Raw genomic sequence first — 25280 nt, forward strand, 5'->3', positions numbered from 1 at the left:
TTCACTGCTGCCTGACTGGGAGAGTTCTTCTACCAAACAGCTAAGAAGCCTGATATGTAGCAATTCACAAACATAGATTTCTTGACCTGAATATTTTTGCTCTTTGAATGACAAGGTGCACTGTCTTGTCATCAAGAAGGTGAGATGCTGAGAAAAAGAGGACAAGAAAGAGGCAGTAACTACAGAATAATGGAAAAGGCACATAGAACTGCAGCATAAAAAGGAGCTTGACTGTTGCAGCATAAATCCCTTTTGCTGTACCCAGCTATGATAGTCTATGTGGTCACACGTGATGGAGGAGATGATGGAGAGAAATTTGGATGTATAGTAGATGCTAGAGACACTCTGGTTTGAGTGGATACATCCATAACCCCGGCCCCTCCATGTGTGGTTCCTGTAAGGTACATGAGGGCTGTGGGCTGATGAAGAGGTTATAACCCAGCCAGTGTCAGGATAGACAGGAAGGTTAGGTGTAGGGTTGGAATGTAAGTAAAAGAAAACATTGATTATTTCTGCCTGAAGAGTCTCACTTCATTTCAGGGATGAGGGTCAAGATAAATCCCTGGTGTACTGCCTGAGAAGTCCCTTAGTGGTACCTGTCATGTTGTGCCCCTTTGCCGTGATGACGTCTCTGCCTTGTGCAAACCTAAAAATAGTGAATTTGGATGAGGCACCCTTGAGAGCTGCTGATTTTTCTGAGCTCAGATTGCATATTGCAGTCCAGAACCTCTGAGCATGGCTTCTGTGTAGTGGTAATTTTTTACACAAATATATGGACAGTGCAGGGAACTTGAATTTCATCTAAGGTGTAAAAGCACTATTAACCTAGGAATTGATCCTGGATGACATTGCTAGCAGTTCCCAAATAGAGTAAGAAACTGAGTTTTGGCAGTGTCTCTTTCTCTGGCATGGCCTGCTGACTACCTTTAGGGCTGCAGACCATCCCTTGCCAGCTGTCCCAACCCTGGTCCATGCTGTTTCCTTCACTCTCTGCAGTCCTACTGTGAGTACAAGCACTCCCAGGACTATGGGTGTCTTTTTCAGACACTGAGTTAATAAACATCATCACATCTGATCATTAATTTAGTATTTGTTTCTAGACACTTTTTGACTGAAGTAACCTATAAATTGATGCTTGTAAAAAAAGCTTCTTAGAACAAAGGATCATTTTTAAACTCTTGAAAAAAAACAGCTTTTAAAATATATTAATCTATTTCCATTTAATATAATTAATTTTTCTTTTAAAAAAATTAAGTCCTATTAAAAGATCAAATTGCTGGGGATGTTTTGGTGAAGTCTGTAGGCCAAAGGGCTGGTTCTCCATCTACAGTAATATACTATCTTCCAATGTAATAAATGTGTCAGATGATACACTGAAGTGGGTTGAAGTACAGATCTGAGCTCTAGCCCTGATCCTACCTGCCCTTATGATGGCAGACAGACCCTATCACAGTTCCACAAGCTCTGTGAAATTATGACTTTTCCAACCAGTGCTTGGGCACAATTAACGGATTACTGTGGGCTGGGGCAAATCCTTACAGGTGGTTTGCCATGCCCAGCCTGAGGGAGAGGGACTGGGAATGTAAGTGTGTGAATTGGAGCTCTGCTGTACCCTCTGGCCCCAAGGAACAGTTCTGTATTATGGACATATTCTGTGAGTCTAAATAATGGGGTCTGTGCTCAGGACATCTTCCTGGCCTTTGCTACAGCTCAAATGTAATTTCAAGAACCAACAAGAATCTGCTGACCTTGTTTATGTTCCATTTAATAATGTGTTTGAAGGGCTTTAAGCCCAAGTACTTGTCTTTAAGTTTTATTGGCAATATCACAACGGAAGGGAGAAGGGTGGTCAACCTAACCAGCAGTTCCTGTGTTATTTTTGCTTCGGGTCACTGGAGTTCTGAGGAAACATTACTTTTCAAAAAATAAAGGATAAGAGTGGATTTGTTGCTTAGATTGCTAGTTTTGCCAGTCTATAAGATGAATAGCTTTAACCTTTTTATTTTATTTTTAGACCACAAAATGTGTACTCAAACTACAGATTGTAGTCACAAAGACTTTCATCCCTTCACACTACCGGATTGTGCTCTGTTTCATTTCAACATCTTACAGCTTGCAGGTAGATGTTTGATTGTTTGATCTCAGTGCTCACAACTTACAGTAGGCATGCACAGTGCATTTGGTTAAGTCTCAGGGCACAGTCTTAAAATACATGTGTTATGTTGTACGAGGAAGCTGATTTCCATCCCAATTTTAAAGAAGCTTCCGTCATGATTTTCTTTTTCCTGTTTTTTTTTTTTTTTAATGAATATTTGTACTGGTCAAAGGATTTTAATTAGCTCCATATACGCTCATAATTTTCCAAGGGTATACAGCATTTATACAAAGAATTAAGAGGACTGAGCCTTTTTTTTTTCACTCTTAAAAATCACAATGTCTGTTGACGTCCATAACAGTAGAAAACACAATCTGAGCCGTAGGAGTGAAAAGAATAATAAAAGCAAACACAGTGAGTAAGCAATTACTAAAATACCCAGAAAAGGGGTGGCATCTAAGTCTACTAAAATCCTTAAGTGTAGATGAATGACACAGTACTGCAAACAAATTAAACTGTATGCTTAGAGAGCACAGGTCTATTTGTAGTGTAACTGACACAAATACATTTTTTTCTCCTAAAGTATATTTTATGGTAGATATGTAATATAAAATATTTTATAAAGTACTTGTACTTGTTACTTGTACTTGTTACTATAAAGTAACTTGCCTGGCTGCTGCATTACTGTTCTTTCCTGGCAGAGACCTCATTGTCATCTTCTTAGCTACACTCTCCCAGGCTTAGTTACCTTGGACTGTCAACCCTCACTACCTTTGTGTACACTGTTCAGTGCAGAAATCCAAACATTGAGTAAGTAGTTTTGGGACCAGTACTCTTTGCTCCTTTGTGATTAGGCAGGGAAATGTTAAGGAAAGAAAATTTGGAGATGACCTTGCTGCTCCATAGACTGGCAATACATAATGCAGCATTCAGCATCTGTCTGAGTAGTTTGAAACCTATATAAACTTAATTTTTTGGTTATAATGAATTGTAAACCAGCTTTGCAAGACTAATTTGTGAGTAAGTGTTGATAGAATTAATCTGAAAACGTAATGTTAGTGAAACCAGTAATTTGTTATGATAAAAAGCATTCATTTATTAAATAAGCATTAACATACTGGAAACTTGGTATCATTGTTTAGGCACTGAAGCTTTCACAGATGTAAACCAGTTTTTTTGATTCGCAACTTTGTATTTCTAGTTCAGTCATAAAGCTTCTAAAAAGGAATGTCATGCATCCCTGAAATGGATAACTGTGAAAAATAACTATTCTGGTGTCTCTGGTGTCACGATCATCTCTACCAATATGGAGGCTTATATAGCAAAAATCACTCTGTTCTAAATGCATGGAGCACTGTCCCCATCCATATAAGACAAGTATTACATCAGGTTTTGCGCTGATCTTCTAACCTGCAAGAAACTCTGTTATTCTTGGAAACTGCTGCTGAGCCAAGACTACTGCTCATGTCAATGTATGTAAAAGGGATCTCTGCCTGCAGTTGACTATAGGAAGCCTCTTGATGAGTTCTGTGAAAACAAGTTAGACTCTTGTGTGTGTTCCCAACTTCCACTATTTTTCTTTGCTGAACTACAGATGTTTTTCTCCAGCCAACTCTTCAAGCTTGCAGAAGAAAGAGCAAGGAATATACAGTAAACAGCTTTGGAAGGACATTTTTTTACTCAAGCTTTTTTTTTCTTGCAGCCTATGGCAAAATGCTTCAAATGAATTAATTAGAAACTGTGTTTTAAGAGAAAAGAGATAATTTTTGCTAAAGTAAATGAAAGAAGTAGCCTTTTGCTCTTATCTATGACTTCTGCTGGTGTTCTTCAAAATCTCCCAGTCACTGTAAATAGATTTTGTACTGATGAGTTAAATAAACACCAACTGTAAACAAAATACTGTAGCTAATTGAACCAATGTAGGGTAGTAAGGATCAGCCCTTTCATGGTGTCAACCTCTTTATGATCAAAGTATTTCTTGTTCTAAATGTCTTTACAGGAAAACATAGTTGAATCATGGGATCATTTAGATATCCTTTGAAGTGAAAACATGAAAACACAGATAGCTTCAGATTTTAAGAGCATAATGGAAAATAGGAATGTAATAAGCCCTTTTTGGAAGTCATGCTTTAAAACAAAAATTAATTCACCAAGCAGGCATTGTCTCAAGAAAAGCTGACACATTGCTGGCTACAAGATCACCTGAGACATCTGTGAGAGGCAGGTCTCTTGGCTGGTACTTGGGTGTTTGGTGCCCATGTCTGTGATGATATCATTAGTGTCAGAACATGACATGCATATTTATCCTGTATCAGAGCCTTCTGCTTAGGTAATCACTTCTTTGTGAAAAATCAGTACAGAGACAACTCGACTACTGATGTGCCAGTGTTAGGTGGAAATCCAGCCAAGCTATAGCATTCTACAGTTCTGCTCCTCTGCTACTTAATATTCACTGCAAGTTGAAGATCTGGGTGGATAAGTCAAGGCTGGTAGCCAGAAAATGCACATGACATGAGAAAAGTATTCTTGGACTGATGTCAAGGACAGGATTGGCATTCATAAAAATCATAAATCACTACTACTTCTTGTCTTCATGTGTTGAGGAAAACATTGTTGACTGTGTAGTGAGTATCTGTATTTTCCTGTAAACATTCTTGTTTGCATGGCAAACAGGTATTCTACATTTCCTTGGGTGAGCAAACAACAGAAGACATAAATGAAAGGAAATCAGGTAATGACTTGGGTGTCAGGAATATAAGTCCTTAAAGGTGATTTTTGTGGTAGTCATTCACTCCACTAAAACTATGTCTTTGATCATCAGACATACATAGTTTCTGTCAGGGATTGAACTTGAGGTACCACATTTCTGCAGGCTTGGTGCTAGAATAGTTACCAGCTTCTGTGAAAAGCTGTTTTCTCTTCTGGATGTCCTTGAGATGTATCAGCATATATATCTTCTGCTATTATGGGGTCTGATGACTCTCTTCCAGAAAATATTGCAGAAAATTTGCCACTATCTCCATCTTTGCCCCAATGGAGAACAATCTGGTTCAGAGCATGGCATGCCTGTTATTGAGCTTTTATAAAGCTTTTAAATTTTCCCTTTCCAATAACAGTTCAGTGTATTGGCTTAAGCCATTGGCAGAGGTTCACCTGAGGGAACCTCTGCTAATTTCTACTGCAGGATGCAATTCAATGAAAGAAGAAAATATTTTGGTTACTGGAGGTGCCCTAAATTGTGCCCTACACATGCAGGTGCTCATTTGCTTGTCACCTGATTTCTGTGCTCCTGGCTCCTCTGTGTTAGAAAGAGGCTTGAACATAATCTTGATCCCACCTAACAGCCACCTGCAGGTATAGCATGCTTTTAAGGAGAGAGTATGATTGTGAGTTGTGGTCTGAGAAAGATAAAAAGAGTTATCCTACTTCATAGATGAGCACTGCAGCTGCTGAGTTAAGTTGAAAGTGATTGATATTGCCTCTTCTGCCTTAAATCAGTTCTAGCCTTTGATCTGAATCTTCTCTCATCCTCCCCATATTCAGAGAGTAAAGGACTCTCTGGGGACCTCTACAGAATCAATGTTTGTATCTAGAGGGGATGGTGGGTCTCAGATGAATGAAAGATCATGAGGGGTGTTTTTAGGCATGTAATAATAATAAAAAACCCTGTCATGACGAATTGTAGAGAATTTCCTAGAGTTGTATTTTGGAGAGGAAATACTTTTGCAAGTTAAATAGTAGCTTACCTGAAGACAAAGAGATGATGCCAGGTATGTCAGGACAGCCCACCCTTGAAGGTCACTGTTGACCAGCATGAGACTACCAAAATACTTCTCACTCATAACCCACTCCAAGAATAAAGTGCAAGACATTTAATTTAGAAAGCTGATGTACCGTCTGTACTGTACTGGTCCAGTCACTGGCAGAGCATCTCTCCCTAATTAAATCCACATTACTGGCAGCATTAGAAAAAAAAAGTGCTGGGGACCACTAAAACATTTTTCTTACTTTAATATACATAGTTTAATCACATTTTAGAGAACTTAGTATTTGGAGGGGTTTTTGAGTATTTAGTGCTGATAGGACTTGAATCCTGATTTTGTCCAAATAGGACATAGAGTATCTTTTTATATATTCTTTTTAAATGTTCCTGAAAGAGATTCACTACGTCACAATCATTACTGAAAAAATATTAGATATGTTTTTCACTGCAAATTACCTAAATTCAAGACCTGTGAGGTAGTGAATTTGAAAATGTAAATATTGATTTTTAAAAATGTATAACACATTATAGAAAGTTGCAAAATAGAAACTTGCTGCTGTCTTTATTTCCTTTTTTTTTTCAGACACACACACACACACACACACACACATACAGTAAATTCAGGAATCTTCTTGCACCATTAATTACCTTTTTATGAGTAATTAGACTCAAAGAAATTGAGATTTACTTGCTACTGTACATTCTTTGTTCTTTGTGTTGTTTGGAATATAGCTTTCATTCTATAATGCAGAACAAAGAAGAGCAAGGGCAAAAATAGTGACATTCCCTGGCATATAATCAAGGGAACTTCCAGTACAGCAAGTAGTAAAAATGGTTTCAAAGTAGATAAATATTATTTAAGGATACTCTAAGTTTTCCACAAAATAAATGATATTGATACATTGCACTTCCTTGAAAATACAGTGGTGAATGTCTGTCTGTTAAAGATCAGGATGGTAATTTCAAGCAACAGAAGTCTGCAAAGTTTGTTTCTACTTCCTCCATCTGAGGAGGCTGCAGCGAGGTATAATACTGTTCAAAGTCACTTGCAATTAAGTGCTGACAAAAAGTCCTCTGACTTAAAAATAGAGAACCAGTTGAATGCATACTTCAGTTTAAATTTAATCAATTTGCTAGTGGCAGTAATTCTGATATTCATGAACATCTAAAGGAGGGGGAATTAGATTATTTTAATTTAATTTATTCTCTATGTCCAATTTATTTCATGTAGAAACATTGTAAGAAGGACAATTTTCAAGAAAAAATTACAATCATTTATTAAAATACCATATGAACCCTACAATAAAAGTAACAATTGAAATGGAGTTATATGCTGGTATGATATTATCAGTATTATTATTGGTATTTTCTGCAGAGACGAAAGGAGAGAAAGAAAGGTCAGAGCAAGGGTGTGCTGTAGGTTTGCTTATATCAATACATATAAGGGCTCATAACAAAGCTTCTGCTATCTCAGTTTGGCTTTGGGCTGTAACATTGAAAAGAAAAGGCTGTTTTGTAATATGCATAAAATGAAATTATTTTGACTATAAACTGTACTGGAAATAAAGAATAATATGGCTTTGGATTACAAACTTTACTGCATGAGTTTTCTTCATAGAGGATGACTTCCTTTGTCAGGTGGAATTCTTCAGAGTTAACTGAAATATTTACTGAAACTGAATCTGTTTCTGCTGGTATTTTCTCCTAAACAATGTCCAGTATCACCGGAAGCTAAACATAAAGAAGTTTGAGAGGTGCTATGATTTGGGATCATCGGTGTCAAATTGCACACCACTAAGTGCACTCTACAGGCTGAGATAGGGGAGGAAAAAAAAAATTAGAGATACTGAAATGAAAATGAAGTTCCTGTAAAAGTATAAGGAGAGTTAGATTAGATTCTTATAAATATTTTTGCTTTTTTGCGCTGTTGATGTCTGTAAGGACTAGTCATTCACAATTCTACGCTGAAGGTGCTTTAAACATTTTCTGCAATACAAAACAAAATTTCTTGCTCTATCTCAAAATTATCCAATTGTAGAAACAAGAAAAGGAGAAAATTGTAATCAAAGTATATTTGAATTCAAATTCCACTACAAAGCAGTTATGGCTTTTACTTCAATAGCATGATGACTTGGTGATGAGACTCAAATGAATGCATCCTGATATTTCTTACAATGCCTTTTAAAAAAATTTAATCTCAAACCTCTTCCTCAGAGAAGAATTTAATTTCTACAGGAAATTCAATAAACTAATTTATATAACCAGTATTCTTAAAAAAAAATTTTGTAATCAGTCTATCCTAGATAATAACTGAGAACGTTTTGTCACAAAAGTTCAATTTTAAGTTGAGATTGCCTTGTCTATCCATAAAGCCTCCTGCTCCTGAGACAGACAAAGGGGGCACAAAAGGCCTTGCTTAACCCAGAAGGATGAATCAGATTTCATAAGGCAGCTAAAATGGTATTACATGGCGAGTCAGCTGAATACAACCATCCCAATAGTACCATAGCTCATAGAAATCTGATGGTCCTCAAAGTGTCTTTATGGAAATATTTAACTATTACTTTAATGAAAAAAATGAAGAGACCTGCAGTCAGCCAGGAACATTTTTTATAATTTATAGTTTATATATATTTACCCTAAAAGTGGTGGATAGGAATATATCAGTTTAAAGATATTGTGGAATGTGGTAAAATAAATTTTTGAAAGATTATAATACCCAAATAATTTTGATGTTTTTTAATCTGGAGTATTTAAAATGTTAATAAAATATCTACCTTGATTTATTTTTTAAAAAATGTGTAATCCACAGTAAGGCTACCCAGCTGTGCTACCTAGCAGGGATCCATCTCTCTTGGCATTGCAGGACCCACCAGTCATTATGCCAGTAAGTGAACGGCAAATCCTCAGATATGTCTCAGGCACTGAGCAGAAGTGTCTGGTGTCTGTGTGTGTGTGGAGGCACACATGCACACACCCCTGGTGCAGAATGCAGAAACACTCTGCTTAATGGAGCTGGCATCCTCAGTACCATCTAGGATCCTTCAGGAAAAGGACTCTGGGCTCCTGTGCATAATCAGGAAGGTTCAATGACAGGTGAAACAATTTAACAGATTATAGGACTGGGGCATAAAGGTGCAGTAAACAATTGGTGGTAACAATTCAATGCATGAAAAAACCCAAATTCTTGTCGTATTATGGAGCTTCTGTTTCGTTGTTCATATCTTTAACTTTACAAAAGGCTACATGGGCACCCCTCTTAGGAAATGAATGAATGTTCCTAAACTGCTAAAGCTGAAAGAATGGCTTGACCTTAAGATGGAATGCAAAGCATCAAATAGAATAGCAAAAACTCATTATACCTACCTTACACAGGTCTGTGAAGGCTAATTGTCTGCATTTTAGCTAATCTGGTATATCTTTTGTGCTGTTACCTCTCTTAAAACTGTCTATTAACCCACTGTCTTTTGTTTCTGCAGTGTCTGCAGGTCAGATTATGTTGAAACTCCTTTCAAAGACAGCATGTTAATCACAAATGGCTTTGATAACATAAAATCTGAGGACCATTGCCTAGCAGAGATGTCCCTGAAGCTCACTTATTTAAAAGTCCCTGGTACAGCTGTGTGTGGTGATTGTGTTTTCAGGGGAGAACCACAAGCATACTCACCCCTAACAAGCAGCTCTGTCTCGTCTGACACGGTGTCCGCTGCGGTCTGGACCCTGCAACCATATCTGCCAGCGTGCATCAGGAGGATGTTCCTGATCATTAAATCCGCAGAGGACGCTTGCTGAAACAGGGATGAAGTGCCAGTTTAAAACTCAGTAAGTCTGTGTACAAGGTAGTTCACAAGGGTGTTTTTTGTACAGTTTGAGCAACTCTTGAATGCAGCTTTCATCTTACAAAATGTATGTGTCCTAATACCCTCTTGTGAGGATTATCAGAACAGTGAATTTATACAATTATTAGGAGGGATTAAAGAAGTGCATTTCAGGTTTTTAATAACTTTGACTTTGCTTAAAGCACATTGAGCATATTTGCATGTTCAAAGCAAATTATTCCAACTAGCACAAAGAAATTCATTAAGGAGATGAACAGAAATATTTTGGATGCTACGAATGGTATTAAAAAAGGTCTTCTTAGAAAATAAGAACTTTCTTCCTCTCCCTCTTTACTGTAATGCAGTGACATTTGGAATATGTCTGCTACTGTGCTAAAATTAAGATTACTTGAAATATAATATTGATTGATTGATTGATTGATTTTTTTTATTAATAGAGAGGAAGTTAATGCTAAATGTGAATGAGAAAATACGATCAGATTCTCATCCTTCCTGATGAAATATGTATGTATTTAATACTGAAAAGTGCAAAATATATACAGAGAATATAAATAGAATCAGTTCAAATTTTTTTTTTTAAATTTAGCCAACAGTCATTACAATTCCCCAAAGTTCACTTTAAGAAACATTAATTGAGTATAGGCATTTTCTTTCTCAGATTTGGTCTACTTTGCTAACCAAGCAACCACTGACAGTCTTTCCTTGAACTATATATTTCTGTCCCATGCAGTGGTTCTAATTTGAGTAATTTTGATCCTGAGTGAATAGAATTGTACTCTCCATTCTAAATAAAATCTTTCTAGGGGTGTAAGTATTGATACTTCTCTAGCTGTGTTGGAAATCTGTCACTGAATTCACCCAGATTGATATTTGCTAGTTTTTTGGCTTATGCTTATTCTGTGCTCATGTAGACACACTCAGATCTTTATACTTATTCATTAGCAAGTTATGAGCTCCCTCTTTATAACCAGTCGTTCATATGTGCATGACCTTGTTCTTCACAGGATTGAATTTCTTGTCTGTTCCCATCTGTTATTTTCATCATCTGCTGTATTGATAAGATGTCCAATTTTGTACCATACAATCGTCATTTGCATACTTCTTTCTTTTATGCCAAGGTCATTAATGACAAGATGAAATAGGATTCATTTCAAGATCCAATCTTCTATAATTTGTTTTTTTCTTTTTAGGCAGAAGAGTTCCTTTGCAGCACATCTTGGCACACTTCTTCAGTCAATCCTCTCTTCGTTTGCATTTTTTGTAATAGTCCATATAGCATCAAGGCAAAATCTTTACCAAAGGATATTCAAATGCAAAGAAGGAAAGAGAGGTGGAGACATCAAGGCTGCCTCTGAGGCCAAGGTGGGTCTGGGCATGATCTATAGCTTAATAACTCTGTAGATCTGAGGGCGTGATTACCATGGGAGTGTTTTGCCTTCTGAAGTGGCCTCGGTAATGATATTGCTGAAGGGAACATAGTCAGACCAGTCAGGCCATAATGCAATTCTTATATTCTTGCTCTGGCATATGAGAAATCTCAGCAGGGGAAATGGATATCTCAGTATTCTATAGCTCGAAATGCAAAAGAAGAGCACACACTCCTATCAGGAGTCAAATTCAGGATATAAATTTTTTTAAGTTGTATACCAGTAGCATTTATTAGCTATTGAAGCAGGTTGCTCAAAATCACTAGTGATCTTGGTACAAATCTTCAGTTACTAAAAGTATAAGACCGGAATCAGTCCTCATTTGTCCTCTCCTGAGGGTAATTTACATCTAATGTGTGTTTTATTGTTAAGTGTGAGGAATAATTTAATGGACAGCAACTGTCTGGTTTCATTGTTCAGAAGTTGTTAAAAATCTTGTCTGTCATTCTAACTTCCAGAGGGTTCATGCATGTGTAAATCCTAATATTCTTATCAGGAAAAATATATGTATTTCATCTGCACGCCTGTGTAACTGGGCAGACAAGCATCAATTGAAAGAATCATCGCTGTAAGTGGAGAGCAGTGCAGTACAATAGATCTCTATAAAACAGTTTTGTTGCAACATAACAGGATGTGCAGCCAGCATTCCTGAGGATGTGTGAGTGGATTAAACTGACTGTGTTTAATACAGATGGGTATATGCTCAGACACTGGATTCTTGATCATAATCAAGAAAATAATTTTAACTTCCATTTAGATAAGTAGGAGATATGTTTGACCAGGAACTGTAAAGAAAAAAAAAAATACTGCATTAGTGATGTTCTGTGGCATTTATAAAGTGGTCTTCATTAATTTTGCAGGCTCTTCCAAGTCTTGGAAGACAAATTGTTTGTTGATTAGTTTATCCTGCAATGAGATGCTCTAGGCCACAAAAAGGTCTGAGGGAGGTTAAGCTTATGTGCTGACTTTCTAAGTCTCAAGAAAAATTCTGCACCTTGTCATTCTAGTTGCTCCCTAAACTTGAACAGTTACAATCCAGTTGAAAAACAATCAAACTACTGAGTGGGAATGCAGCGTAGACTTCATTAAGAAAAATATTTAAGGTTAGAAACTTGTGCTTTTAGACTTCTTGTCAGTGGAAAAAGACATCATGCTTCAGCAAAGCAGAGAAATTCACTTCCCCTTGGGGGAAGACAAAAACTGGGTGATATGAATGCAAGGAAGGTCTCTCTCACCTGGGCTAACATGATTTAGGACAGCCTGGTATATCAGCAACTTTGTGGTCTCAATTTTATTCAAAGCCAAATTAATGGCATTTAAATTTCTTTGTCTAGGTCTAAATGTTGATGCTATTAGGTGTATGTTTATAAAAGCTGCCTTTTATTTTACTGATTTTATGCTCTTTCTTGACAGGCAATATTTTGCAAGTTATTTCAAAGTAGCATTTTATTAGAAAAATCCATATTCCTTGGTGTTGCATCATGTACTATCAACTTAGCCAAGCATCAGTACCTTAATCTCAGTGTAAACTTCTACTGTGTGAAATGTAGATTGCATTTTACTGAAGCTAAAACTTAAAAGAAATCAAACCAGAACTGATAGGTTCAACAACAAACTTTTACTGATTTTCAGGAAAGCTAAGAGCAACCTTCAAGGTCAGCATCAGCTACAGACCTGCTGTACACTGTTGATCTTCATTAAGTAGCAAATAAATAATAATAGAGCTCAGAATGCTATATATCATGACTAATGTTTCTCTTCAGGACTACAAATTATTGTATCATTCATATTATGCTCCCAAGCATCCCATTCATCTAGATCTGGGCAGCTCCAATGCTGAATGATATGTCAAGCTATGGTTCCATCTGTTTCAGTGTGGTATGTTGTCTGAGGTCATGTCTGCAATGTATCTAATTAGCTGTAGATTAGTTGTATGTATTGCTTGAAACTATTGCTTTTTCAAAAATTGATGCCACCTATGCATTTTGCTTTTGATGTGGAAATACTTCCCCAAATTAAAAAAGGCTCCAAAGAACATAAAACATGCATTCTTTGCTGAATAGTAATGACATCATTGCATTTGTCTTTTGCACTCATTGTCCTAATATTTGGAGGGTTGGCAGAAAGAAAAGAAAACAACAAAAAGCCACCAAAATCCAAACAAAGCCAACCAACAACAAAAAAAACAAAAAAACAAAACAAAAAAAAAAAAGACAATTTTCAGAGCCTTTTCCGTTGGGGAATTAATACTTCTTCAGCCATCTCAAATACCCACAGAGAGGAACTTGCATACGGATTATTTTTTCTCTTTCCATCTCATAAATCTTAACAGGTTGTTGTGGGAGCCTGGACTGATACTAGTTAATTACTCAATCAATTACTTAACTGCCCAGGGGCAGAAGGCATGCATGCCATCACCAGACGCTACAACTGCCTGTTGCATAAGATAAGGGAAGAGGATGATAAGAGGCAGATCCTGCAAGTTGGGGTCCTAATTTTTATCGTGCCAGAGTCCTTACAGCAGTGGCTAGCTGTGGAAATTCTATTCCAGAGAACTGGCAGGATGTTTACACACAGCCTGAAGGAATTCACCCCTTCTGGTGGGCTGTAATTGGCTCAGTTTTACTGATATACGAGGCAGCTATGATGTCTTATTAATTTTCAGAGCCTTTTCTGTTGGGGAATTAATAGTTCTTCAGCCATCTCAAATACCCACAGAGAGGAACTTGCATACGGATTATTTTTTCTCTTTCCATCTCATAAGTCTTAAGAGGTTGTTGTGGGAGCCTGGACTGATACTAGTTAATTACTCAATCAATTACTTAACTGCCCAGGGGCAGAAGGCATGCATGCCATCACCAGATGCTACAACTGCCTGTTGCATAAGATAAGGGAAGAGGATGATAAGAGGCAGATCCTGCAAGTTGGGGTCCTAATTTTTATCGCGCCAGAGTCCTTACAGCAGTGGCTAGCCGTGGAAATTCTCTTCCAGAGAACTGGCAGGATGTTTACACACAGCCTGAAGGAATTCACCCCTTCTGGTGGGCTGTAATTGGCTCAGTTTTACTGATATACGAGGCAGCTATGATGTCTTATTCCAAGAATGTGTCATAAACTATCAGTCTGATAAAGTGTCCCATGATTCAAAGTATTACATCATGCAGTGTAAAATTCCCTGCCCCAGGAGAGGTACTTGGTCATGTCCACTCAAACCTGAGTAAATACACACCCAGTGGATTTTGTGTTTCTCCCACCTCTCTCGGCTCAAGACGGTGACAATCACTTTGACTAGATTGGACTGAGAAGACCAGAAGAAGAGAACCAACAAAATCCATGCAGTACTGACATATTCCCTTTCTCTATGTCATTCTCTTTCTTTCCCTGCTCCCACTCTCTTTTCCTATTTCTTTTTCTCTCTCCGCCTTTCTCCCTTGCATTTACTGTTAAATAAAAACCCATACTAATGACTTTGACATATGGTCTCGTTTGCACCTCAATTAGGGCAAAGACATGTCTCTCATTTTAATAACCAGATCTTAACAGTTGTGAGTTGCTTTGCAATAAACAACTTTTACATATGTTTCTTTCCTCAAATGAAGAGAATTAAACTTATTTTTCCTGTGAGAGTGAGTTCATTTTCCTGCGCCAGTTGCTAGGAAACCTCTCTGTTAATCTGTCCATTCATTTGTTGAGTTTTTATCTCTGAACCATGGTGGTCCATTCAGTGTACCCAACCTTTTCTTCTGAAGACTTTGCAAAATTCTAATTTCTAATCAATTTCTGAAGACTTTGTGCAATTTCTAATCTGTCTGCATTTGAAACTGAGCTCACAGTTACACCTTAGAGCACTTTCTTAACATCCAGTAAGTCTTTTGTTCCCTTTTCCCTATCTGTTCCATGAAAGAATTACACTTGGGTTGATTATTACATAATTTATAACATTTGCTTAAACTACAGAGTCATATGCGGAAAATCTATATGAAATACCATTATTTTATCATTGTATCAAACCCAGGCTTTCATTTAATCTGCTTCTAATGCTTCTCATTTTCCACATTCATTGTCATACTTCCCTTCTGCACTCCAACTGCAGTTCTTTGAATGTAGCTCTGATTTATCTTGGAAAGAGGAACAAAAAGCCAAAGAAGTTCATAGTACTGGGTAGTTGGTAGAGATGACGTGTTGACCCACAGCTCTCAACTTCTGCACTGCAAGGGCTTGAGGACAGCCTAGTACTGTGCAGAGGATTCAGGCTGTGAACTCAGCCTGGACAACATGCAGTGAAAACTGACTCTTTGCCTGGGAAGAATGTGTCTAAAATGGGTAATGAGAATATTACAAATGATCATGATCCAACAAAAGCTGAAATCAAAGGGAAGAAAAGAATGGGCAAACACTGACTGCCATTGCAGGAAAACTTTCATGATGAAAGCCAAAGTGGAGTTTGGGCCATTTCTTTACTATGGCTACAGGGGTTTATCAAGGTTTGCTGCCTGTCATCTAATTCTCTTGACAGAGAGAGCTGTGGATGTTTTCCTACAAAGTGTTTTTTATACAGAAGAGAGTGCTTGGGAGGTACTAAAAGCCTAAAAAAATTCTATTCTGTTTAAATTAGGAGCAATAAAACAATGCTGTGTAGAGTAAAAAGGACTGAGATTTGATCTTAAACAATTTGAGTCCTAAAAAGGACTGAGATTTGATCCTAAAATTATCATTAACCTGGGTTAATGACAGCTTTTTCAATTTAAATGACCATTTAAAATAAATGTGTGTTTTTGCATGTAACACACAGATTAGGTGAATTCCTGACTCATACATTATTTCTTCATTTAGCAAAATAGCCTTTGTTAATGAAATTCAATTTGATTAAATTGAAAAATTATTTCACAGTTGATTTTTGCTATTTTTGAATGGCAGTAGAATTTTTTTTGTGAGTTTATCTGAAGCAAACCAATGATTATACCTTATGGCAGTGTTATCTTTGTACCATCAACAGTAAGTGAGGACCAGTAATACAATAAAGTTCTTTTAAATAATGGTGCCAATTTCTATGTACATTACGACGGATCATTGGCTTCAAGCCAAATTCTGTCCATATTCTGTTTAAATACCATTTCATCCAAATTTTCAGGTTTGGAAATAACAACTACATCTGTCTACTGCTTGTGATGATTACAAATTGTAAATATTTAATCTGAGAAGCAGCAGATTTCTTGGTTGATATATTGGTAATGGAAAGTTATATTCTGAGCTCTGCCTTTTAATCATATAAGCACGCATTTGGAACAAAGAAGATGAAATAATTATTATCAGTTTTGTTGTGATCAGTGGCATGAGGAAGGATAATAACGGCAATATATCAGTATCCAGGCTGATGCAGATTGACTCAGGCATACCTGATAAAACATAACTTGCATTTCCCCTGTCTATAAGAAGTTAAAAGGATGTCTTTAGGTTTGTGAATCCCTAAGAACCATGCGGGGGGAGTGTAGACTCTTTGAGTGGCAGTATTTATGAACAGTTAGCATATACATGGCAAGAATTATGAAAAGAGTTGTTTTGGTGAGTACTGGTGGCTTTGAGTGAATGCCAGAGAGTGATGGAGTGTTGAGACCGGATAGGGAGAACTTGAATAAACTTGAAATACTTCAAATACATCTCAAGTGCATCTTGAATTGCTCTGAGTTTGATTAACTTTATTGAATAAAGAGTTGCAGTTAAAAGAATATCAGCTGTCAGGTTGTCTGTCATGTACTGGGGTAGTGAAATCAAGGCATTAACAAAAACATGGAAAAAGCAGTGAGAATAGGAAGGAAGGAGAAAAGAGATGGGATAAGAAATGGCAAGCTTCAGGACAGAGACACCAGCTACACTTCTGATGCTAAATTCATGTTCCTTATTTGCAATTTTATTACCCTGAGAAAAAAGGAAGAAAAGACCTCTAGAGACTCCCTCCAGTGCAGTAAGTGACGAAAATTATGATTATATTTTGCTGTTTTGTTTTTTTTTTTTCCCTAGTGTTATATCATCCTCTTTGGAACCTACTTTCACTTCCTATTTGTTAATATTCATTGCAGTATGTTAATTAAGAGCAGTTGCTACAAAATGATTGATTGTTAAGATTAGTATGTACATTGTTGGATAACATTTATGAAATATTTGTGTGAACATTATCTATTGTGTTGCATGCTGTGTCTTGGTTTAGCAAACAAGAGAAAAAGAAAGGGGGCAAGAAGTTGAGGTGAGTTTCAGGACAGTGAAACCTTCTTTCCATGACGCTTTTCAACAACAACACAATTGAGGTTTGCAGGTGCAAGGCCTCAAGAATAAAACCAAAAGACTGGGAGTGTAAGAACTGAAATGGAGAAGTACTGCCAGGAAGGTTTTGGAAAGAACTGCCACAGCAGCTGGGGAGAAAGGCTGCAGAGCTGCAAGTGTAAAATAGCCAGCAGAGCTATAAATGGAGGCTTCTTTAGGAACTGATATTGATCAGTTGTTCAAACAATTGACTCTGCTGTTATAGCCCAGATTAACACTGTGCCAAGCGGTTAAATGATCCATCAGCTCCAAGTAAACAGAGGGAAGAATGGACTGCCGTGAAATGTCTGTTATTTATCCCAAGGTTTTTTGCTTTAAAATGCTTCTTGTAAACAAGGAAAGGTACAAAATACCACAATGGAACAAATCAGTAAAAATTATTTGACTGTATTGCATGACTTTTTGCAATAATTTTTAATAGAAATTAGTCAGGGATGTTAAGAGGCTCACATTTTTCAAAATTATTGGTTATTTCCCTTGTCTAAAATAAAATTAAATAGAAGAGTTCAGAGAATTGTTAAGCTTGGAAAAGACCTCTAAAATCATTGAGTCCCACTGTTAACTCAGCACTGCCATGTTCACCTTTAAACCATATTCCCAAGTGCCGCATCCACACTCCTTTTGAACATTTCCAGGATTAGTGATTTCACCACTTTCTTGGACAGCCTGTTCCAATGCCTGACCAATTGCAGTGAAGAAATATTTTCTAACCTCTAATCTAAATCTCCTCTGGTGCAACCTTGTCACTTCCTCTCAGCCTGTCACTTGTTACCTGGGACAGGAGAACTGATGCCCACCTCACTAGATCCTCTTTTGAAGTAGCTGAAGAGGGCAGTAAGATTCTCCTCAGCTTCCTTTTCTCCAGGCTAAACGAGATCAGATATTGCTTATCTTCTCTGTCCCTTACTCTCTATTAACAGCACTTACACTTGCATGCAACAATTTACAGACTTTTTTTGATTCTAGGGAAAGTTTGGAGAGTCTCTTTCTAACACAGCATCAAACAAATCCAATCAGTTCACTAGAAATGTTTATAGCCTAGAAGAAACACATAGTAAAATGCAGTATTACACTGTGGTCTTCTTTGTGTTTGGATTTTGGTTTGTAGTTACCAGTCACAGAACTCAAAGTCTAGAAATCCTTATTTTATTTAGTACACTATCTAATTTATAATATCTATTTATTACTAAGAGACAAGATTTATTTTTTATTTTTTGTTTAAACTGCTCCTGACTGCTCAAATAGGTAACTGCTGTAGCATGACAAGTGGGCAAAACCTGGTAATGAGCATAGAGCTGAAATATCTAGAGATTAGAGCTGACAGTAATGGCTGTGTTCAGCCTCTTCCATCAGCAGGAATGGGTTGCAACAGACAGTGAAACAAATTGGTAGCAATGAAGCTGATATGGCAACTTTACCCTGAACACAAATTCACTGTGCATAGAGCTTGTTGTCTTCTCGAAGGCTTCTGACAACTATTGCTTTTTTCATGTGGGGAGGCAGTCGGGATGTTATGTAAAATTCCTGTTTAATTAACCTTATTTGGGTTTACATCCAATAAAGAGGAAAAACATTGTTATTAACAGGCTGCTCTTAAAATTGATTTCATACAGTGTAGAACTTAGCTCTTCCTATTTAGAAACGCTTAGGAAATTCTAATCTTAATTTTTCGAATATTATAAAAGTATTTTAAGAAATTAGGGAGTGACTTGAAAATACAAGGAAAGGTATAAATTTATGCATTGTCCAAAGTTCTAGGTTATCAAATTGAAGTCTCCAGTACTAGGCAGGAATTCAATTGTCCAATTTGCATCTACTGTCCTTTTTGAAGTAAAACAGTAGATTTCCATTCACTTCCATGTGAACAAATAACCATTGTAAAATATAACATGACAAGTTGTACTTATTGCTTCCCCTGGTGGCAGTTTCAGCTAAGATCAAAAACCAAGAACATATTCAGACCAAATCACTTTCCTGAATCTGAAAAGTCAAGGTGAGGCACATTAAGAGCAATGCTGTTGCTTACCAGTCTGTGGATAACCACAGTAAATAATTTTGTTTGGCTGCTATAAACACAGTATCAGCCTTCAAGCACAGAGTTGGAATTATGACAGTTGGATGAAAATCTACTGAAAAAATCAAATATTTTTAGATGAAAGAGGGATAGGTCTATGAGAAAATTCAGGTCAGTAGAGATTTTAGGAGAAAACATTTTGAATATAATTTTGACTTGGACTTCTACATGCGGCACAAGGGACAGAAAATCAAAGTTATCCTAATAAAAACAAGAAAGTCTATACTTTCTGAGTTCATTGCATACTGTGTTGCTAGAAGAAAATTTTGGAAATTCAAACTTCCACGCAAAATTTTTTCTATTCCACAGATTATTCCTCACGGAACCTAAAACATTATCAAGTCTTTTGCTAGACAAAATAAGACTTTACCAATACCAGAGGGTTATGGTTTTATATAACCCTTGTCATTATTGTTCTTCTACCAAATGTTCTGTGAAGTTACATATATACATAATTTGGGATGTTTTCTTTTCTTAGACTTCTATCTGCAGTCATTCCAGTGGAAATCAGCTGATACATTTTCCTTAATATTCACTTCATGCACAAGATGACATCCTTATCACACTTATCTTTTTGCCAGGCAAATCCTTGAATTACCTAAATTGGTATGGGTACTAAGTCATTGATAGCTCAGTAAAGAACAGCAAAAATACCTTCATTTTGTATGAAAAATTACTTCTCAATATGAAAAATTATAACAGCTTTTTTGGTACAAATGCTACTGATATAATTTCAAAACAAAATTAGTAATATCTATCACTAAGACATGATTTTCTTTTTAATTATAATTACTTGGGATCATGCAATTCTACTAAGTGAAAATTTATCTACAGCCCAAATAGATGTTACTTTGGTGATAGCTTTTATAACATTGCATGAGGCATCAAGATACTCATCATACTTAACATTTGGGTCTGCCACAGTGAAAACATGAGCACTGCAACTGGTGATGAGAAGTTTACAGTGGTTTCATTATTAGCAAAAGCCATTTAAATAATGTTTCATTTGTCAGGCTTTAAAACAAATAAGTAATTCCAGGCAAGCTTGAAAATATTTTTATCTGATGAAGTATCGGTGTATGGACAAAAAATGGACATATAATTCTGGGACTTCATGCACACAAAATATATTATTTTTCTTAAATGTACTTCATTGAAAAGCATTTTGTTCAGGATCAACTCATGTAATATTGAAGTGTTTCATTCAGAAGAGCAATATAAGGGATATAGATAGAACTCTATCAGACTTCAAGTTCCTCTTTTCTCCATTCATAAACCTATGACTTTAACTCATTGTTATCTCAGCTTTGAAACTGGAGAGGTTAAAAGAGATTGCATGACAATAAAAAGGAGTTTTATTTTCCTTTGTCCCTGGTGCCTGGTCATGCTTTATATTTTAGTGAAGTAAAGAAATATATTTTTAACCTTTTGATTAATTTCTCATTCTCATGTAGTTAACAGAAATTATAGTGACAGATAATTGACAACATTCCACAAATGAGTAGGTATGGGAATTGTGTCAAAACACACAAAAAATTCCTGTATTAACAGAGTTTTTATTACCACTTTCAAGATTTGCATCTCTCAACTGATCCAGCTTAATTTCAGGACAATGCAAAAATCAAGATATTTTAACCACTACTTGAGAGACTTGCTCAGTCTGGAGGAGACTGAGGTGAGACCTTATTGTCATCTACTTCCTTATTAAGGGAAGCAAAAGGGTAGGTGCAGATCTCTTAATATTTGTGACCAGTGACAAGACCGAAGGCCATGGCCTGAAGTTGTGTCAGTGCCTGACAGAGTTCAAGAAGCGATGGAACAACACTCTCAGGCACACAGTGTGACTCCTGGAGCATCCTGTGCAGGGCCTTGTGTGTCCCTTCCAACCCAGATTATTCTGTGATTATGTGAGTAGTACTATTTTCACTTCATAAAGTAGCAGTAACACTCTAGCAACACAGTTAGGAGGAAGTCATAAACTCAAATAGCTGGTTAAATCTATCAAGTTTTGGCCAAATTTTAATCATGTCAGGACAGTTAAAGCAATCAGAAATTTCAGTGAGATTTGCATGAACATTTGTCTGAAAATAAGATGTTGTCTTTGGTTAGTTTGAATAAACCTTATTTCTATCAATGTCAGGGTTTTCTCTTGTAGAAATTAAATTAATGAAGAATTCTTGAGAGGTCTACAAAAGCCCATTTTTTCATATATTAAATTATATTAAATTAGCTTTATTTTGACATGAGATATGAAATTACTTTGAAAATTTCCTAGACTGTGGATTTTTCCCAGTGATTAAAAATTTTCCTTGAAGAGAGATGCTGGAATACAAGGAAAGAATCATGTAGCATGTTTTAAATTTCAATTTTTTTGGGAATCACTTGAAGTTAAATTGTAATCATAGGGTTTTTTCTCGAATCAAAGAATGGCCTTGAAGTTAAAGAGGAGTGCAAGTTTTCCTTCTTACACAAATAGTGTTCTTTTGCGTGTTATATTCCTCAGAAGAAGATAACTATGCTGAGACTTCCCACTAAAATATATCTAGCCAATGTTTTTCAATTAAAAGGTTTATTGAAGTAAACTAAAATTTTAAAAACATGAACCCCCACCAAGAGGATATGACTTCTGTAAAGAGTATGATTTCCACATAGGCAAGCAGAAGAATGAATTGATTGCAGCTGGCAAGGTTTTTAATGCAATGTTAACTTTGCTACATTGTACTCAAATGAGATACATTAAGTTTTAAAATTTCCTGACCTTTATGAACTTAATTTTTCTCTGTTAACACAGCATGGACATTTGATTTACATTTCATTAGTTGGAAGATTCAGTTAAATTACTGTAGATTCAATTTCCAAGCTTGTTCACGTTAAAGGATTTTTTTCTACTAAGAAATGTTCAAATCATTTTACATGAGACAGGTTTGTAATTCTTTATCATACTGTTTGATCATATGAAACTCTTTTTGACTCAAGTAGCAATATTTTAAGTTGGTATGTATATTTTTGTCCTATGATTCATACTGACTTAAATAATGGTTACACAGTCAGGAAGTACCTCATGCAGGGAAGTTAGTAAATATAGCCCTTGCTATTCAGATAGTAAAATATTTTCTAAGCAAGTAAAGCATTGGGAGGTGAGGGCATTTCAAAAGCCATGTTATTTGTGAGAGAGACATCAATGCTTATAGCAACAACCTTTCTATATTAAAATCAGCAGAAGAATGTAAGTAGGATTTGATGAAAACACCTTCCTCTTCCCTCACAAAGACTATCTGATACATCACTAATAATAGGATATGTAAGTTTAAATTTAATATCTTCTTGAAGAATACTACTTGGAGTAATTCTAGTGGTCTGCAGTTTGCACTTTCTCTATCCAACATTTCTTTCCAGTGTTACTGAAACCAGTTATTTCTCAGTTTGGTCAAAATTTGGTAAATGAGAGACATATAAAAGCATGCAAATTTATATCACTTCCCAGCACAGAGATGACAAATGCATGGTCACTTACTGCCTTGATGCTTTCAAAGTGTCCACCTTCTTTCTCAAAGTCAATGGGCTGCCCATTGAGCGTCCAGTAGAAGGTGACATCCATTGTGCTGTCATGAAGGGCTTTGCAGCTGAGGACGATGCTCTCTCCAACCGTTAACTCAATCTTCTTGGGAGTCAGCTCTATTCTTGTGGGTTCTGGAAACAGAGGAGTGTTAGCAACATTCAGATGGAAATTAACTTATAGTGCCAGACCAAAATAATAGGATTGACTGATGCTGAGTCTACTCAGAGCTTACATTTCTTGTTAGTATGACAGTCAAATACTGAAAGATATTCATAATACACACTGAAGTATGACACTGGGGATCAGAAGGTACAGACAGTTTCATGGAGTCAATAAGGCAGAACCCTAAACAGCTATCTATGGGACATCTGACATGGATTAATTAATTAACTTTATTAATTTCAGGAAAAGCTATTTTTTTTAAGGCTGCAGCACCTGGAATCTTGTGATTGCATGAAAATTTCAGTTTTGTCACATAAAATAATAAAAGAATGTTTCCTGAATTACTAAATACAGGAAGAAGCTTGAAAAATGAAGTCAAAAGGCTTGAACACCTGCAAAGAAAATCCATTAATTCAGCTAAAAAATGAAAAAGAAAAGAATGTTCAGAAATAGAGTGTTACTCAGTGGTTTTATTATTATTATTGATCTTGTAAGGTACTACCTTTCCCTGAAATTTATATAGATACAATTATTACTTTAATTTAAATGTTTTGTCTCATGCAGAAAAAGTTAGGGGTGAGTTCCCAAAGATAAAATATGTCAAAAGGGATATTGATTCCTTTACTTATAGAATTATTTATAGTTTGAGTGATTTAATATATATATTAATTCTTATGACACATCCACAATAAAACAGCTGGACTTTGCAATCTGATTCAATGTTTGACCAGATGGAGTTTAGTCGCCTTAGCTTGTTAGAAATGCTTTTTTTTTCTGCCTGGAGAATGCTGTTTTATGGTTGGCTGGGGATTCTAAGTAATATTTAAATATTAGTCAAAATAAATCATCATTACCATCAAAACATTTTTTCATACCTTTAACAGACACTGATGCAATGATTTCTGCAGATCCAAATACATTTACACCTTGGCATAAATACCGGCCTTCATCAGACTTGGAAGCATTCAGGATTCGCAGACTCCCGTGTGGAAGAATAGTTATCCTGGAAAGGATAAGTCCATAGATATATAAATATCTCTTCCATCCTACCAGCCAAATTCCATGATGATATCTTTCAGAGATAATAAATAGGATTAAGGACTGCTGCCTCTGTAGCAAGGGATGATGAAGATGATAACTGAATTATCTTCTGTTTCAAAAAGGGTTTAATAAATCCATTTTACTAGTTCTTCCTTAATTCAAAATTTTCACAGAAGCATCAATGGATTAGTATCCTTCGACAATTATTAAGGTTGAATTGTAATGAAACTTTTGTAGAACAGTAAAAAAGGTAATCCTTCATAATTTGTCTTCAAAGTTTCACCACTATATTATTGTCAAATCACATTTCAATATCAAGCACAGGCTATTCCATCTAGAAAAAAAATGACCTTAGAAATCAGATCTGAGAAGAATGGGAAGCAAAATTCAAAAGACAAGAAAAAAAAAACTTATAAAATTAATTGTATCTGGTCAAAATGGGATTTATGGCATCACAGCACAGTGTAGCAAAGGGACTTAAATAATCTCTGCTTTTTGTACATGGGATTTTATTTTTTTTTCTGAGTCTATAATTGCAGCTCCACTTACCTCTTGGTAAGTCACCCCATTAAAGCATGTTCATGAGAAATGTTCAACTGCTCACATTTAGGAGTTTCAAATTTTGGTTTTGCTTGCACAATATTAATCATAAAGTCCATGAAGCAGCATGTAAATCAACACTCTTTTTGCTCTTCTAAAATGACAAAGACCCTGAATTTATTCTATCTTAGAGTTGCAATCTGGAAGAGCAGTAAATAATCATGGCTCTTTTTCTGACAGGGAACTAGGAGCCTAAAAGGAATATGACAACTCTTAGATGGTATTTAATCCAAGCCCTGCTTGCAGGTGTTGTGTATCCTTTCCCAGGTTAGGTAGTGGTTACAGCTCTCAAAAGTCTTGGGAGATGTAGGCTGGGAGCACGGACACTGGAAGCAGATAATCCTCAGCAAATGCTTTCAGGTAGGAGTGGGGTAGGACATGGGGTGCCTCTTTCTCCTGTAT

The 25280-nt window shown here is 36.3% G+C and overlaps 1 protein-coding gene across 5 annotated transcripts in view; it reads right to left on the bottom strand.

Moving 5' to 3' along the window:
• The window catches only part of CNTN5 (contactin 5), a 603192-nt gene that overhangs the window by 41323 nt on the left and 536589 nt on the right, over positions 1–25280 (bottom strand). For all 5 annotated transcript variants that reach the window (XR_005628589.1, XM_039718730.1, XM_039718731.1 and 2 more), the window contains 3 exons: positions 24113–24240; positions 23031–23206; positions 9526–9646 (listed from right to left, as the gene is read on the bottom strand). Coding sequence is in view for 4 of the 5 variants with exons in the window: in XM_039718730.1 (XP_039574664.1) it covers positions 9526–9646; positions 23031–23206; positions 24113–24240 (425 nt within the window). In the remaining variant the exon portion in view is untranslated. The remainder of the gene's footprint in view (positions 1–9525; positions 9647–23030; positions 23207–24112; positions 24241–25280) is intronic.

The sequence above is a fragment of the Passer montanus genome, unplaced genomic scaffold (genome assembly GCF_014805655.1).
Source record: "Passer montanus isolate IOZ18808 unplaced genomic scaffold, ASM1480565v1 scaffold4, whole genome shotgun sequence".
NCBI lineage: Eukaryota > Metazoa > Chordata > Aves > Passeriformes > Passeridae > Passer > Passer montanus.